Source organism: Notolabrus celidotus, chromosome 2, assembly GCF_009762535.1.
Source record: "Notolabrus celidotus isolate fNotCel1 chromosome 2, fNotCel1.pri, whole genome shotgun sequence".
NCBI classification, from domain to species: domain Eukaryota; kingdom Metazoa; phylum Chordata; class Actinopteri; order Labriformes; family Labridae; genus Notolabrus; species Notolabrus celidotus.
In genome coordinates, this window is record NC_048273.1 from 16722712 (window position 1) to 16738156 (window position 15445).

At 43.8% G+C, this 15445-nt stretch overlaps 1 protein-coding gene across 6 annotated transcripts in view; it reads left to right on the top strand.

The window, feature by feature from the left end:
• Window positions 1-14923, top strand: part of tle2a (TLE family member 2, transcriptional corepressor a) — a 47000-nt gene extending 32077 nt beyond the window's left edge. For 2 of the 6 annotated variants that reach the window (XM_034703665.1, XM_034703691.1), the window contains 17 exons: window positions 239-283; window positions 2869-2931; window positions 3308-3382; window positions 3906-4119; window positions 4524-4540; window positions 5927-6022; window positions 6643-6687; window positions 7964-8125; window positions 8596-8719; window positions 9633-9832; window positions 10023-10102; window positions 10754-11003; window positions 11315-11562; window positions 12694-12841; window positions 12983-13133; window positions 13423-13499; window positions 13734-14162. In XM_034703665.1, coding sequence (XP_034559556.1) covers window positions 239-283; window positions 2869-2931; window positions 3308-3382; window positions 3906-4119; window positions 4524-4540; window positions 5927-6022; window positions 6643-6687; window positions 7964-8125; window positions 8596-8719; window positions 9633-9832; window positions 10023-10102; window positions 10754-11003; window positions 11315-11562; window positions 12694-12841; window positions 12983-13133; window positions 13423-13499; window positions 13734-13841 — 2103 coding nt within the window. In that variant the 3' untranslated portion in view covers window positions 13842-14162. Of the gene's footprint in view, window positions 1-238; window positions 284-2868; window positions 2932-3307; window positions 3413-3905; window positions 4120-4523; window positions 4541-5926; window positions 6023-6642; window positions 6688-7963; window positions 8126-8595; window positions 8720-9632; window positions 9833-10022; window positions 10103-10753; window positions 11004-11314; window positions 11563-12693; window positions 12842-12982; window positions 13134-13422; window positions 13500-13733 lie in introns of all 6 variants that reach the window. The other 4 variants (XM_034703695.1, XM_034703674.1, XM_034703657.1 and 1 more) reach the window with 3 other exon arrangements.
• Window positions 14924-15445: the final 522 nt, after the last annotated feature.

Below are 15445 nucleotides of genomic sequence, written 5' to 3' on the forward strand. Positions count from 1 at the left end.
CTGTTTCTGGTTAAACCACCGACTGGAATGATGCGGCAAAAGTTGGCAAACCAATTGAACATCATTTACCCACAAACCCTGTGATCCTATTTTTAGTTGTGAAATGAATTGTGCTCTGTTTTGACTGTTCTCCGAGTGTTTACTTACTTTTAGACTAGTTGTTTTTTTTGTATCCCTTTACTCATATTCTTGTGTATTTACATTCATGCATATTAACTGATGTTCTGCTGTTTTTCAGTATTACGAGATGTCCTACGGCCTTAACATTGAAATGCACAAACAGGTGAGTGAGCTCAACATCTATCTTTCAATATGTCTCTCACTCACACTCTCATTTGTCTTGCCTCATACTACCACAGCTCTGCATTAGTCTCTTGGAAATGTATCTCTGCTTGCACTGCGTTCTTGTCAAAGTAACTAATTTTCTCAGTAAAGGCTGTACACCTATCACTTTCCCTTATTATTTCCCTCTTCCTCTCTGCCTCCTTCTCTCTCTCTGTTTCTCGACCACCTTAATGTCAGTCCTTCCTCTGATGGACCTGCATAGCGGGCCTTATGCTGTGGAGGCGTTAATAGGATCCACAAACATAATTCATTTCTCCACCACAGACAGACAGATGAAAATACTCTGCCCTTCTCTGAGCCTCCAGAACAGCTTCCCCTCTCACCCTCTCACCCTCTCACCCTCTCACCCGTCATAAATCCCTGTCTGTTACTGCCTCTGTGCCCCCCCCCCCCCCCCTTGCTCCAATCACACAACCCCAATCCTGCCCTGCTCCTCAGTCTCCATCCCTCTTTCTTGTCTCTTTTCACTCTGATCCCTGCCTTACTTTGTCTTTTAATACTCTTCTCTTAATCTCAATTTTTTTAACCATCTCTGTCTCTCTTTCTTCTTTTCCATTGATTTCTCTTTCCCCCTCTTTATCTCCACTGTTTTTTTTTCTCTGCACCCCCACTCCACCTCTGTCTCTTCTCAGACATACAGTCCATGCTGAATTTCACTTTAAATCAGGTCACTGCCTTCCTGCCGTCTACTCTCCCTTCCTCTCTCTCTTCCTTCATTTCACCATCTCAGTCTCTTCGCTTTTGTCGTGCCGCCGCTGCCACTCCACCCCCCCAATCTCATTTTTGTCCTCCCCCGCCTTCCTTCTGTTTCTTCTTTCTCTCTGTCTGTCTATTTCTCCTCACACTTCCACATCCTTCGTTCATTGGCTGTCATTCCCTCAACCCAATCTGCCCTTTTCTTCCTTCTCCGCCTCCTCTTTTCATTTCCCCTCTCCCTATTTTGCTCCCCCCTCCTTTATCCTCCTTCTCCAAATTGCTCATGCTCTCTCTCTCTCTCTCTCTCTCTCTCTCTCTCTCTCTCTCTCTCTCTCTTCTTTCTTTCTTCTTTCTTTCTTTCTTCTATTTCTTTCTTTCTTTCTTTCTTTCTTTCTTTCTTTCTTTCTTTCTTTCTTTTCTTTCTTTCTTTCTTTCTTTCTTTCTTTCTTTCTTTCTTCTTCTTCTTTCTTTCTTCTCTCTCCTCTCTCTCTCTCTCTCTCTCTCTCTCTCTCTCTCTCTCTCTCTCTCTCTCTCTCTCTCTCTCTCTCTCTCTCTCTCTCTCTCTCTCTCTCTCCTGAAGATGTCATTTAGTATTTGGAGTTCTCTAACAAGAAATCATTGTGTCTCCCTTGGGGTGGGGGGTGATGGATTCAGAGGATGGAGGGAACGAGGAGGGGCACTGCTTGGCTGGAAAATGGAGAGTGGAGGGAGGGAGGAAGGGGGAGATGTGGGCAAGCAAGAGAGAGAGAGAGAGAGAGAGAGAGAAAGGAGGGGGTGGAGGTTCAGTCCAGCATCAATAAATCACTTAAGAGAGAGAATGGGGTGGGGAGTGTGTGTGTGTGTGTGTGTACACACACATACACACACACATGTACACAGATTTTCCTCTCACACAGTCACACACACAAACACAACAGAGTCTAGCTGTCAACAAGACAAACAGCCTGCGGCCATAATGATGTTGTCATGATCTCTGCATGCATATCATTACTGGCCCTAACGGCCTTGTCAGGCCGCTAAACAATGTTTCTGTATGTGTGTGTGTGTGTGTGTGTGTGTGTGTGTGTGTGTGTGTGTGTGTGTGTGTGTGTGTTTGTACAGGTTAGACATCACGTGACAGCAGCGATTGTAACAATGATTACTACACTAATACTGATATGGAAAAAATGGATGGAAGAGAGCGATTAATCGAGTGAAATGGAAAGAAAGATGGACAGGAGGAGAGACAGAAAGAGAGAATATGATGAAGAGAAAGGAGAGGAGGACATGGAGGGAGGGAGAGAAGGGAGGATGAGTTTGCTTTTGGCACTGTAGCAGAGCAGATCGAGACAGACACACACCCACAGCAAGAATCCCTGACCCCCAGCAGGAAACATACACACACACTCAAGCATGCAAAGTGCAAACACACACAGACAAACAGACATGCAAGGACACTTCAGAAACACATGCATGCACACACACACACACACACACACACACACACACACACACACACACACACACACACACACACACACACACACACACACACACACACACACACACACACACACACACACACACTGTGTGGGCTGGCTGAGGCCACAGCAGATGCTGTCCATGAATATTTTAGCCAAACTCCCTGGCAGAGTTTCCATTTGCATGGACCAAATGTAAGCAGCTGAAATATTTACCACACTGGCCCTGGGAGAAGCAGGCCATGCTGTGTGTGCGTGTGTGTAACCTTCATGAGTGTGTGTTTTCTTTTCGTTCCAGCTCAATAATGGCTGTGTGTGTGTGTTTATTCATCAAAGCAACAGTATCTGATTTTTTTTTCTCTTTCAGACGGAGATTGCCAAGCGGTTGAACGTGATCTGTGCTCAGCTCATCCCATTCCTGTCGCAGGAGGTGAAATACACACACCCTGAAACACACACGTACACACACACTGCACTAGAAATTCATGCCCTCTCTCCTGTCTGACAGTAGCTCACACAGGAGGCGTGCACATGCATTCACACAACAGGCAATATCGCTCTCTCTCTCAGACAGACAGACAGACAGACAGACAGACAGACAGACAGACAGACAGACAGACAGACAGACAGACACACACACACACACACACACACACACACACACACACACACAAACACATTCTCAGTCTACAAATGTTAGGTATCCTTCATGTCGTACTTATTCACTGATTTTACAAAATATTTATTTTTTAATTTTGAGTTGCATCATTCATATATTAAACTCTGACTCTTGGTTTGTTCCACAGCATCAACAACAGGTGGTCCAGGCCATGGAGCGCGCCAAACAGGTGACCATGGGGGAGCTAAATGCTTCGATAGGGGTACGTGGGCTCCCCCCTCTGCCTCATAGCGTGTGTACCTTATCCTCCCATTTATTTATATTCCCTCCTTTTCTGTTTTCTTTTACTGAGGCAAGATTTTATAGGCCCACCCGAACATATAAAGAAATATAAATTAAAGATAAATTAAAATTAATTATTGTAAAATTTAAATCCCGGAAGAAATGGTGTAAGATGCTTTTAACTCAAGTGGTCTTACTTAGCACCTGAAAAGGCACAGAGCCCCTTTAATTGTCCCATAATCATCTGTGTCTGATTCATACACATCAAAGTAATACTTCAGTTTATTCCCACCACGCTGATTTGGTTGCAGAGCTTCCCCTCCCACAAGAGCCACTGCCTTGACCCTAGCATTTCTCCTCTTGTGCATGACGCACCTTCCTCACTTCCACCACTTCATCACTTCCTGGTGAGCCTTACCTTTAAGTGCTCATAAGTCACCCAGTTCCCTCTTTCTCTGTCTCCCTCCTCTTGTTACGTCTCCTCCCAACCCTCATCTCTACAGCAACAGCTCCAGGCCCAGCACCTCTCGCAGCATGCCCAGGGTTTGCCAGTGGGACCACACCCATCAGGACTGCCCCACCCCGGCCTGGCACTGGGCGGAGGATCTAGTCTGCTGGCTCTGTCGGGAGCTCTGGGGGCACAGCTGGCTGCCAAGGATGAGAGAGCTCACCTAGAGGCAGCTGCTGCCGCCGCCGCTGCCGCAGAACACCACAGAGGTCCAGAAACACTTCAAATCATTCCTGTTTACTTATTTTCTGTCAGTTTGTGTTTCTCAAAACAAAGAGTGCAAAGCTACAGACAAATTTAGGGCCAGGACTAAAGCTGGATCACATTCTTAGAGTTAGCAAAAATACCCAGCCGAGGTGTGAGGAAAGGGAACACTGACGCTTGGCTCAATGGATCCTGATGATTGGCTTTACTTTGGATTGCTGGCAGGGCACGAGAGTTTTGTTGATAACACTCCTCTGGGATATTTCTGCACTGAGTCATCAGCTGCAGAGTGATGTAAAGTGATGCTCCATATCTTGTTTTAATGTTTGTCTGTGTGTGTCCTTATCTTCCCTCGCTGTCCTCTGATCTGGTACCTGGATGTGTTGGGCTCTTGTGCTGGAATGAGCAGACCGTGAAGCAGGACCGGTGAGTACAGCTTACCACACACTTATCACTTATATCAAGCACACTCACACTTGTCTACCTATTTGTTCAGCTGCCTCTGATATTGTAGGCAAACAGTGCTATGCATGGATATCCACCAAAGCAAAAGTATATAAAGTAGTGTTCATGTTTTTGAACAAGAGAAGATCAATTTATAACAAACCAATGTGTATATCAGGGGCGATTCTAGGACCAGATGTTTAGGGGTGCTGAGCATCCAGAGAGAATTTCACTGTTTTGTACATTTTCATGCAATTTCATTCCCACATTTGTGAAAGAAAAGTATAACAGTTTTTTGGAAAGCCTGTGACTAAACCATCAAATCTGATAAAGGTTATTTAAATGTTGAGCCACAGCAAAAGGTAAATTGATTGGAATCATAAAAGAAACAGTAGCCCTAATTTCTGGGGAAAGACAACTCATTTTGATACAGCAGCTCCTCAACATATACATAAACTGTATGTATGTTTCTGGAGTAAACCAGCCCCCTATAGCGAGTACCAAAAATACAAAAAAATGACATTGGAGTTATTTTTTGGACTTTCATTTGAAATGCAATGCACAACATATAAAACACATTAACAGAAATTGACTTTTTCAATGTTTTTCTCTGCCTTTTTTCTTCTTATCTGTATTATATAATTTGATAAGTTTTGGTGCTGCTGTATTTTTGTTGTTAAAATTTTACATTTCTACCAAGTACTGTATGGTTTTGAAACTTTTCTAGCTTGTTAAAAAGAACATGCAGTTAAAATAAATAAATGAATAAAAATATTTAAAAAATCTCTCAAATTTTAGGGTTGCTGGGATTCAATTTAGGGATGCTTCAGAACCACCAGAAGGTTTAGTCAACTTTGATTTAATTGGTCCGGTTTAACTTTGCACAAAATCACAGTCTTTTTTGTGCATTTTTTCAGCTTTCATAAACGAGCATTGCGTTCACTAATGCTTGACACTGTGACAAGTTGAAAACATGGTAGTTCTCAGCACTACATCACTGCCACAGTACAATTATAAAAGTATCGGTTAAAATCACTCTCTAAGTGCCGATGCGCCCAGGCCACTGCCTTAAAGAAAACTTTCAGATCTCTCTTTCATTCTCGCACTCCTCCAGTGAGCCGGCCAATCGATGCCTGCTGATATTCCTTCACATTCATCTCTGAAGCTTATGAGGCAGACATGATTTATGCAGTCCCTCTCACCTCATTATCACCCTCTTCTTCCTCCTCTGCCCTAACTCTCTTCTCCATACCTCTCCCTTTCTTTCCTCCTCCTCCTCCTCCTCCTCCTCTTTCTCTTTGTGCCTTCCCTCTCTTACTCCCTCTTTTCTACATTCATCCTCCTCCTCTCTTTTTTTCCTCTCTGCAGAGCTCTCTGTCCAACGGGGATAAAGGCCGCCCGGCAGACTACCTCAGTAACGGCAAGAAGAGGAAAGCAGATGAGAAGGAGTTCATGACGGACTATGTGAGACACTTTTCATAAAACTGTTCAATGTTCTAGCAAGTGGAGGAAAAGTTTCACAAACTCTGACAGATCTCTTATAGAAGAGCAGCGGTCCCTGTACAGTGGACTTAAGCTAGTAATTGATTGATTTATCCCCTGCGGTCATCAATGTATGATGATGTTATTGTAGAAAGCAGATATATAAAACATTGTAAGGGATTATATCTAGTGTGAGATAAATGAATCTGGGGCATCTTACCATTACTGCTTTGTCCAAGAAGACCTGTAATAATAAAAACAATGGTGCCTTAGAGGGTTTCACCTCTCCCAGTTAAACATCTAAAACTAATTACATTTGCACCGTCCACTGCATTAACTGAGGGCTATCTGATCTCAGGCATTAAAAAGTCCAGATAAGATATTTAATTTGCTCTACTCGTAGATTTGTCAATTGAAGCTCTTCCCTAAGTGCAAGAAATGTTCCCAAACTTTCTCAAATGCGTGTGGTTGCACCCTCTCAGTTTGTGTCTAACCTCCTGTGTATGTGTTGTATATTTCTCCATATAATCTCCATATATCAGCTAGCAGAGCAGGAATATCCAAACACACTCTCTCCTTCTCTCTCTCCTCCCCTCTCACAGGGCAGCGATGCGGATAAGAGTGATGATAATTTGGTGGTGGACGAGGTTAGTAGTCGGCCGCTGGCCTCCGTCTGCAGCTTTTTACTGCTTTCATCTGCATGCATCATGTAAACACACCCAGCAGGACCATCTGAATAGTGATGATAATAACAATAAGAACCCCCCTCCTCCACCTCTGTGTGCCCTTATTTCACAACATACATAACCATAAGAACATATGCACACACACACACATGACTGCACTTTATTGCGGCTACAGTGTAATCTGGGAAGTATGACTGCTGAGGTTTCAGTGGTTGAATATCTGAAGTGATTGTAAGGTCATAAGATGTTTTTCACTCATATAAGATTAATAGTACAAAAATAATTAGCTGTGTGGTTACTGCTTTTTCTTAGAATGGTGTTGATATTATTCACAAAATTCCTCTGGAATGAAGAAGCTCATTTCTTTTTACTACAGTTAGTTTCTAACCAATGACGAACGAACATCCTAGTTTGCTTTAGCGGTCAAAGATAGTTGTGCATGTGCCAAAAAGAGCTGCAAGCAAATTTTCAGACACATTTTCTTTATTAATGTGAATCCAAGGGAAATGGGTGAAGAAATCTACTGACTTATTCTGTTCAAACTTAATCCATCACTTTGAAGTAAGCATGGTTGATTGAGTTTAGAAAAGACACTGATTGTTATCTGTACACACAGTAGGAAGGATGAATCAATCAACATTAGCTTTTTATGATTCACTTTTTTTTATTGCTTTCAAGAAAGTGCAAAATTCAGGAAGGAATAAAACAATACAGAAAACAAATACATTTCACATAAAAAGTAGTAATAAGGCCAATGACAAAAGAAAGACATAGCGATACCAAACAAACAGTAATAAAAAAACAAACAAACAACAAAACTAATTTCTCACAGGGAAAGCATCGAGCTCAGTGCATCACGACCACTCACACACTCCCATCGCACTCATAAACAAAGGTAGCTATTCCATATTGTATTGTATCCATAAAGGGGCTCCATATGTCCAAAAACATCTCCTGTCTCTTATGAAGCTTAAAAATGAGTTGTTCATTTAGTCATTTCTCCCAGCCATTCATTAAGAGATGCGACTTTAAGTTTTCCAGTGTCTGAGCAAGATCCTACATCCTGTGGTAAGAGCCATCTACCCTACAGAGTCTGGCGATGTGATAGTCTAACCCCCTCTGTTATTATACCTAAAATGCAAAGAGTAGGGCTCAACAGCAACTTGGTTTTCAGTGCCAACATTAGCTTTTAATATCTGTCTTGCTTAATGAAGTTTTCTGTGTTTCTGCTTTCCAGGACCCGTCGTCCCCTCGCAGCGTGCAGTCCTACTCATCCAGGGAGAACGGCCTCGACAAAATGCCCCCTTCCCGTAAAGAGGGCCCCCCACAGGCCAGCCCCACTTCCCTGGCCTCCTCCAGCAGCGCCACCTCCCCGTCTCGTGGCAAAGAGCCCCCACAGGTAGCCGCGGACTGCACACAGACATAAGAAGACAAATATTTGGATTATTTTTTGTGGTGTTATTGTTATGTGCACATATAAATCTATGCAGAACACATATTTCAGTGTGCAGACCAGTGTTTCCGTGCTGTCGGCACACTCTGTGCTCTGCTCTATTTTTTTGGGTCAATAGTTCCTCCCTGACTTATTATGCCGTAAATTCAACATCCCACTCGTTCAGTCTGAGTTACTGACATCTCACAGTGCTCCTCATCGCCCCTCTGCCCTCAGTCATCCTCATTGTCATTCACTTTCTGTTTTTAAACACGTCTTTTAGTCGTTGCTCCCTGGCTGACTCTGTCCTTCAGTGTTCAACTGTTTATAACTCCAAAGGCTCACTGTGTTCAGATGAGCTGACCCTTAAGTTTATTCTGCTCTCTTAACCTCGTTATTTTGTCTGCATTCTTACCCTTCTTTTTCTGCTCTTCTAGAGGGAGAAGTCCAGCACTCCAGGTATGAAACCAGGGACCCCTATGTCTCAGGAGTCCAACACTCCTGGACCCAGCGGACCTCCGCAGTTCAGACCTGTCCCTGGAAAACCCGGCGTAGACCTCGGCAAGTACAGCCCATGATTCAAATTTTGAAGACAAATCATTGGTGCTTCAAACACTAATTTTATGTGACACCGACTTTAAACTTTCCTTCTATATACAACCGGAGAAACACTGTTATAAATCTCTAAGGTTCTCAGGAATCCAGGAGACCAATGTTTACATCACTCCTCGTAGCGAGACACTGCACACACTGTTCACAGACTCGGTGAAGAATCAGTTTTTATCCTGTACCGGCTTTGTTTTATATGATGATTCTATCAACATAGCGTTGCAGTAGTTGGTATGGGTGTCAAGCCTGCTCCCCACCACCCACTGCCATCTGGACTTAATAAGCAGCTGTGGGCAGAAATATTCAGCGCCCCTCACGTTTTAAATGGAAAGATTAGGAAAGGTGATGGACTGTGACTGTGAGCTGCTTCATAATGAGCCTCCGTCTAGTCCACTGTATTTCTTTCTCTCTCTTCTTTAATCTCTCACATCACCTGTTAGCCCCAGCTCTGCTACACACACACACACACACACACACACACACACAGACACACACATAATTATGTATGCATACATACACACTCGTAGATGCAGATACATGCACAGAGAGAGGATGTAGTGGGTGTGTTTGTGATCACACATACACACATATACACATACACACACATGCATTGCCTGGCTGCAGGAAGGTATGATGGCCAGCAGGGGTCAGTAGTGGTCCAGAGCAGCAGTTGGGGATGTCCTGGATTTTTGTGTAATATGCATCAGCTTGTTCACAGTCCGCCAGTTACTACTTTGTCACACAATGAAAGGATCTGACCTTGATGAAATGATGGAAACAAGAGACATAACTCTGTGTTGCTCTCATAAATAATTTGCTCTTTAATGATCACCCACAATAATAACTTTTTTTTTTGTTCATTCAGCTCTGGGTCTAAGAAACCCCCTGGGGGTGCAGGGAGCATACCCCCCTGGGGCCTTTGGTCTGCCTCCTCCAGGAGTAAATGGAGACCTGCCGGGGGCAGCAGGTTACGGTGCTGGCCTCCACCTGGTCTCTCCCCAGATGAATGGAGCTGCAGCAGCAGCTGCTGCGGCGGCTGCAGCAGGTTACGGACGTTCCCCTGTGGTAAGCAGGATACTCAGCTGACAGTCGAGCTTTGCTGTGTCATGATCTTACATAAAACCTCTGCGTTAAGCCTTCAAAGTGAGCTGAAGAGGATGATTGTTTCACTATAAGTGTATTGCATATTTCATAATATACTGTCTCTCCTTTTGAGGCATTGTTTCTTACGTTGGGGTTTTGCCTTGTCTTCCAGGTGGGCTATGAATCTCCCCACCCCCATATGAGGGTCCCTGGGCTTCCTGCCAGCCTGCAGTCAGCCGCCTCCGGAAAACCGTGAGTTTCCGTCTCGCATGCTATCACTCAGATCTTCACCTGTTCACTATTAACCGCACTCAGGTTCTCCTCAAATTTCAATTACAACTCCAGGAGAATGAACAAAGGAAGATGGTGGAGGGGAAACTTTTTGAACCTCCAGCATTTTGTTTGGTCAAAATGTAAAGCAAGCACTGAAGAGTGATTGCTGAAATCTGCAGCTTGTGTTTGTGCATCAACACGCTGCATACTTAGTATTCCTCTCTGGTATATGCCTCTCTTAAAAATGTTAGCTTCTTTTTCTCAGATGACTCGCCAATATGAAAGATGTGACGTCAATACTATTTGCAGAGCAGCTTCAAAGTAGCTAAAAACATTATTTCTCAGTTAGTCAGACATCAGTAGTAAATGTCAGGCTTTAGTCATACTGTGACAGTTTTTCTAAAGTAGCTCTCTGAAGTGCTTGGTAAGTCGAGGTAGATAATGCAGGCGAAAAGAGTTTGAAATAGTGCTAATTATGCACATATGTTTTTGATTTGCTGTCCTTAAAAGACCAACTGATAAAATATTTGCCCCCTCTCTTCTCTCAGTATGTGCTCCGTCTGATTAAATAAAGCTGCAGCCTGTTTTGTCCCAGTATTCATATGTTTCTACTCTCTTTTTCCCCTGCAGCGCTTACTCCTTCCACGTGAGCGCAGATGGACAGATGCAACCGGTGCCCTTTCCCCCCGACGCCCTGCTGGGCCCAGGAATCCCTCGCCATGCCCGTCAGATTCACACCCTAAACCACGGAGAGGTGGTGTGTGCTGTCACCATCAGCACCTCAACACGTCACGTCTACACTGGAGGTAAAGGCTGCGTCAAGGTGTGGGACATAAGCCAACCAGGAACCAAGAGCCCCATGGCCCAGCTGGACTGTCTGGTGAGACACGGGGACGGGAAGGGGGACACTTTGATGGATGTCTGTGGGCTCATATTCAGCATTTGTTGTCCATCTTGTGTCTAATAACACTGTCATGTTACCAAAAGTATTGCTGCAGTTTTTCTGCTCATAAAAAACACTTTGGATGATGAATCACCTTCCTGTTGTTCTAAAGCCAAATCCTCCCGCAGCTGTGATACTGCTGTAGCAGCACACTTTGCATATTAGTATCCCCTTGTCAGCAATTAGAGAGGACCACAACATGCCTTATTGTGAGTGAACGTTTGTATTTGTCTTTTTCATCCAATCAGAACAGGGATAACTATATCCGCTCCTGCAAGTTGCTCTCTGACGGAAGGACCTTAATTGTCGGCGGGGAGGCCAGCACGCTGTCAATCTGGGATTTGGCCACGCCCACTCCTCGCATCAAGGCTGAGTTAACGTCGTCTGCTCCTGCCTGCTATGCTCTGGCAATCTCTCCAGACAACAAGGTGTGCTTCTCCTGCTGCAGTGACGGCAACATCGTGGTCTGGGACCTTCACAACCAGACTCTGGTCAGGTAAGAGAAGAGAGGGTGGAGATTGCATACTAATGTAAGATGATTTAGATCGATCCTTTTCAAGTACAAGAAAACAGGAGACGTTTTTCATCTTTAAATCGAGTCTTTTGTCTTGTCTGGTCTTTTAGACAAAGTGTCACCTAATACATATTTGATAATATATCTGCATCATGTCACTGTCTTAAATCTTAATCTTAAAATTAAACCTGCACTGTCCTTGGACTATGTTGTGATGCAGACTGAGGATACAGACCCAGTGAAAGCGTCCAGTTCTCTTAGAGATGCGCCGTCCTCCTCCACTTGTCACTTGTCTTAGATTGAGGAGTCTTTTCAAACAAATGAGCTCCTCACAAGGTTTATTTTCTAAACAGTGTATCACTGTTTTCTTTGTGTGGATGATTTTGGAATTTTGTGGGAGAAAAAGCTCTTAAGAAGTGGCTCCTGGTTCAGTTCACATCACCAGGTAAAATTTGCTGGAAACCTCACATAAAACACGTTCAATCCAAGCTGTCTCGAAGCATTTCAGTTCTCGTCAAAGCCAAGAACATTCTGGATCATAAATCACTGCACATTCTCTACTGTTCACTTATCTTCCCATATCTCAGTTACTGTGCTGAGGTTTGGGGAAACACCTATAAAAGCTCACTACAACCACTGTCAGTACTACAGAAAAGAGCCATCAGAATAGTTCACAATATTGATTTCCGTGAACAAACAAATTTTCCTCAAATCCAAAATATTGAAATTATTGACCTTGTAGATTTTAAAACTGCAAAAATTGTGTATAATGCAAGGAAAAATCTCCTTCCAGGAAATATTCAAAGATTGTTCTTTGAAAGAGAGGGAGGTTATAACTTAAGAGGGAAGCTAAGATTCAAGATGGTGAGTGCAGCACACATAGAATGGGGTTGAATTTTCATCCCTGTCCTGTCGCTTACAGTGAGCATGCACCATTGCACTTCTTCTGTATTTCATGCAAAAACTAATACCACTGATAACTTATGGTCAAGGGACTCATATCAGTGTGATGTTAGGCAAGTACATTCCTGCGATGATTTTTATAGCCCATTTGGGGGACTACAAAGGGAAAAGATTCCTCTGAGTTTCATTCTTGCGTGCTCCTCCCTACAGGCAGTTCCAGGGGCACACGGACGGAGCGAGCTGCATCGACATCTCCAACGATGGCACCAAACTGTGGACAGGGGGGCTGGACAACACGGTGCGCTGCTGGGACCTGAGAGAGGGACGCCAGCTTCAGCAGCATGACTTCACCTCACAGGTAATGCAACACTCAATGTTCATACGTATTGATACAAAGCCAATCAGCTGGCAAGCTGCTTCAGATCATTTGTGCTTTCACTATTTAATCTGCCCCTCTCTTTCTCTCCGGTCCTCCCTCTGATCCCTCCTTTCTTTGCAGATCTTCTCTCTGGGTTACTGTCCGACAGGCGAGTGGCTGGCTGTGGGAATGGAGAGCAGTAATGTGGAAGTCCTGCACGTCTCCAAACCTGACAAGTACCAGCTGCACCTTCACGAGAGCTGTGTTCTCTCCCTAAAGTTTGCCTACTGCGGTACGCTCACACACGCACACACGCACACACACACACACACACACACACACACACACACACACACACACACACACACACACACACACACACACACACACACACACACACACACAGGCTCATATATTCTGACCAGGGAAGCAGAACAAATCTCCTGCAGTTTCTTTTCTTCTTTCCCTTCCTTTACAAACGCAGTGCCCCCCCCCCTCTCTCTCTCTCACTCAGACTTCTCCATATCTCACCTCCCCTGAGGCTTTATCTTACGATGGCTGTGTGTGTTTTTGTCCTGTAGGTAAATGGTTCGTGAGCACAGGCAAAGATAACCTCCTGAATGCATGGCGGACACCCTATGGATCCAGCATATTCCAGGTAAGCCATTAAACACTGAGTCTAATGCACGGAGATGGATGTGGAGAACATTCAGTTGTCTGAAGCCTTTTCTGATTTTCCATCTTCTCTTCTTAAATCTTAAGATTATTTAGGACACAAAATTAAATTGTCCCTTGAAGAAATATTCCTGCCTGACCTCATTTTTGTGTAGTACTTAAGAAAATTATTATCTATGATTGTTTGTAACTTCATCCTCCCTTCCTCTCTGTTCAGTCTAAGGAATCTTCATCGGTCCTCAGCTGTGACATCTCCCCTGATGATCAGTTCATCGTCACCGGCTCCGGGGACAAGAAGGCCACAGTCTACGAAGTCATCTACTGAACTGTGACTGGCTGAAACAAACAAACTAATAATCAGGGGGTGGGGCCGGGGCTCCCTCCTGCACCAATGACTGTACAGAGCGTCTGTGGCATCGATAAACACAAGAAACTCGAATCCTACTTTGTTGTTTTGTTTACGTTTGTCAAAGAAATGAGAGAGAGAAAGAGGAGCAAGGGGGCACAAAGTCACATCTCTGGAAAAGAAAAACAAACTGACCGTTGTTTTTAATGCTCTGAGAACGCTGGTTAGTCTATAGCTGCGCAATTGTGGATTCCTCCAAAGAAATTTTGTTTTTGTTCCTTTTTTCCTTTTTTCCTTTTTTTTTTAACAAAATAAAACCTCTGTAGTAAACAAGAAATTAGCAAAAAAAACTTATTTTTTTAGCCATTGAATTTTTCGCAAACAGTTGGACTGCATCCTGTGGAAAAAAAGTCAAGAAGTGGGACGGAGGGAGAGAACAAAGGGGGTCCAGGGAGGGCTGGAAACTGGAAAAATACGCTCAATATTCTGTGCTGTGTAAGAAGTCCCAGCCTTGTGTCAGCCTGGCCCAGTTTGGCCTGGTGCGGTCCAGCTCCGGCCGCGGCACGTGGCTGCTCCTTGGGGCAGCAGATGTGTGGCAGATGGCAGGATGGTGTGCTGTGAAGTTCCAGCTACTTCCGTTTATTTTTCCTCTCGTGGTTAAGTTTCAGCAGCAACATGATTGTATCATCTCCACTTCATACAGCACAGAACAGGGCTCGGTTTCCTCCACTGTCCTGACAGTTTTGTCTTTTGTCCTTTTTTTTTTTTTGCTTTTCTTTGTAAATGAACAATCGGGACGTATTCTGAAGACTTAAACCTGGAACATAAAAACCATAACCCAAAGGACAGGACACTGAACTCAGTCCAAACAGCTCAGTTCTCTCTGGACATGGCTTCATCCTCATCCTTTAACATCATCCATCATCCACCAACATTAAAGGTTTTTTCTTTTGTATTTGTTAGGGCACATATAAGCAGACAGGTATTTTCACAGCTGCATCATGAACCTTGAACCTTGCTATATATGGACATGTAAATAAAGTTCTCTAAAGGCAAACAAAGATGTTGCATGTGGCTCAGATTTTCTTTGAGGGAAGTGATGGGAGTGTGGAGCAGCTGTTGTCTGTGATCACTTGTGTTTGTCTTTCATAAACATCTATCTCAGAAAAAACAGCAGATTTGAACAGTTGCAGAGGGACTGAAGCAGGTTTGAAGGGTAAAATTGATCTCTTGCTAAGCTCAACTTGGATGTTTTAAAACCAAAAGTAATACTCAAAAGAAACATTCGTGGAATATTTTTCTTTTCTGAGTGAAAAAAAAACATTTGAGAAATATTCATACACGGAATGAAAGAGGTGTATCTTTTTCTGCCCTACTGTAGGAGCACAAATCTGACATCTGTTTATTTTGACATAAACAAGTGTCCTTGGATTAAAAACCTACGGCATCACAGGAAGGTTGGGATTAACTGTTTCTTCGTGACTTGAGCTCTGAGTAAATACAGCAGCTGAGTGGTTTTCTTCATGGTGTGGTAGCTCGTGGTGTGCACCAGTGAGACGGAGGTGATCTGCAGGGGGGAGGGG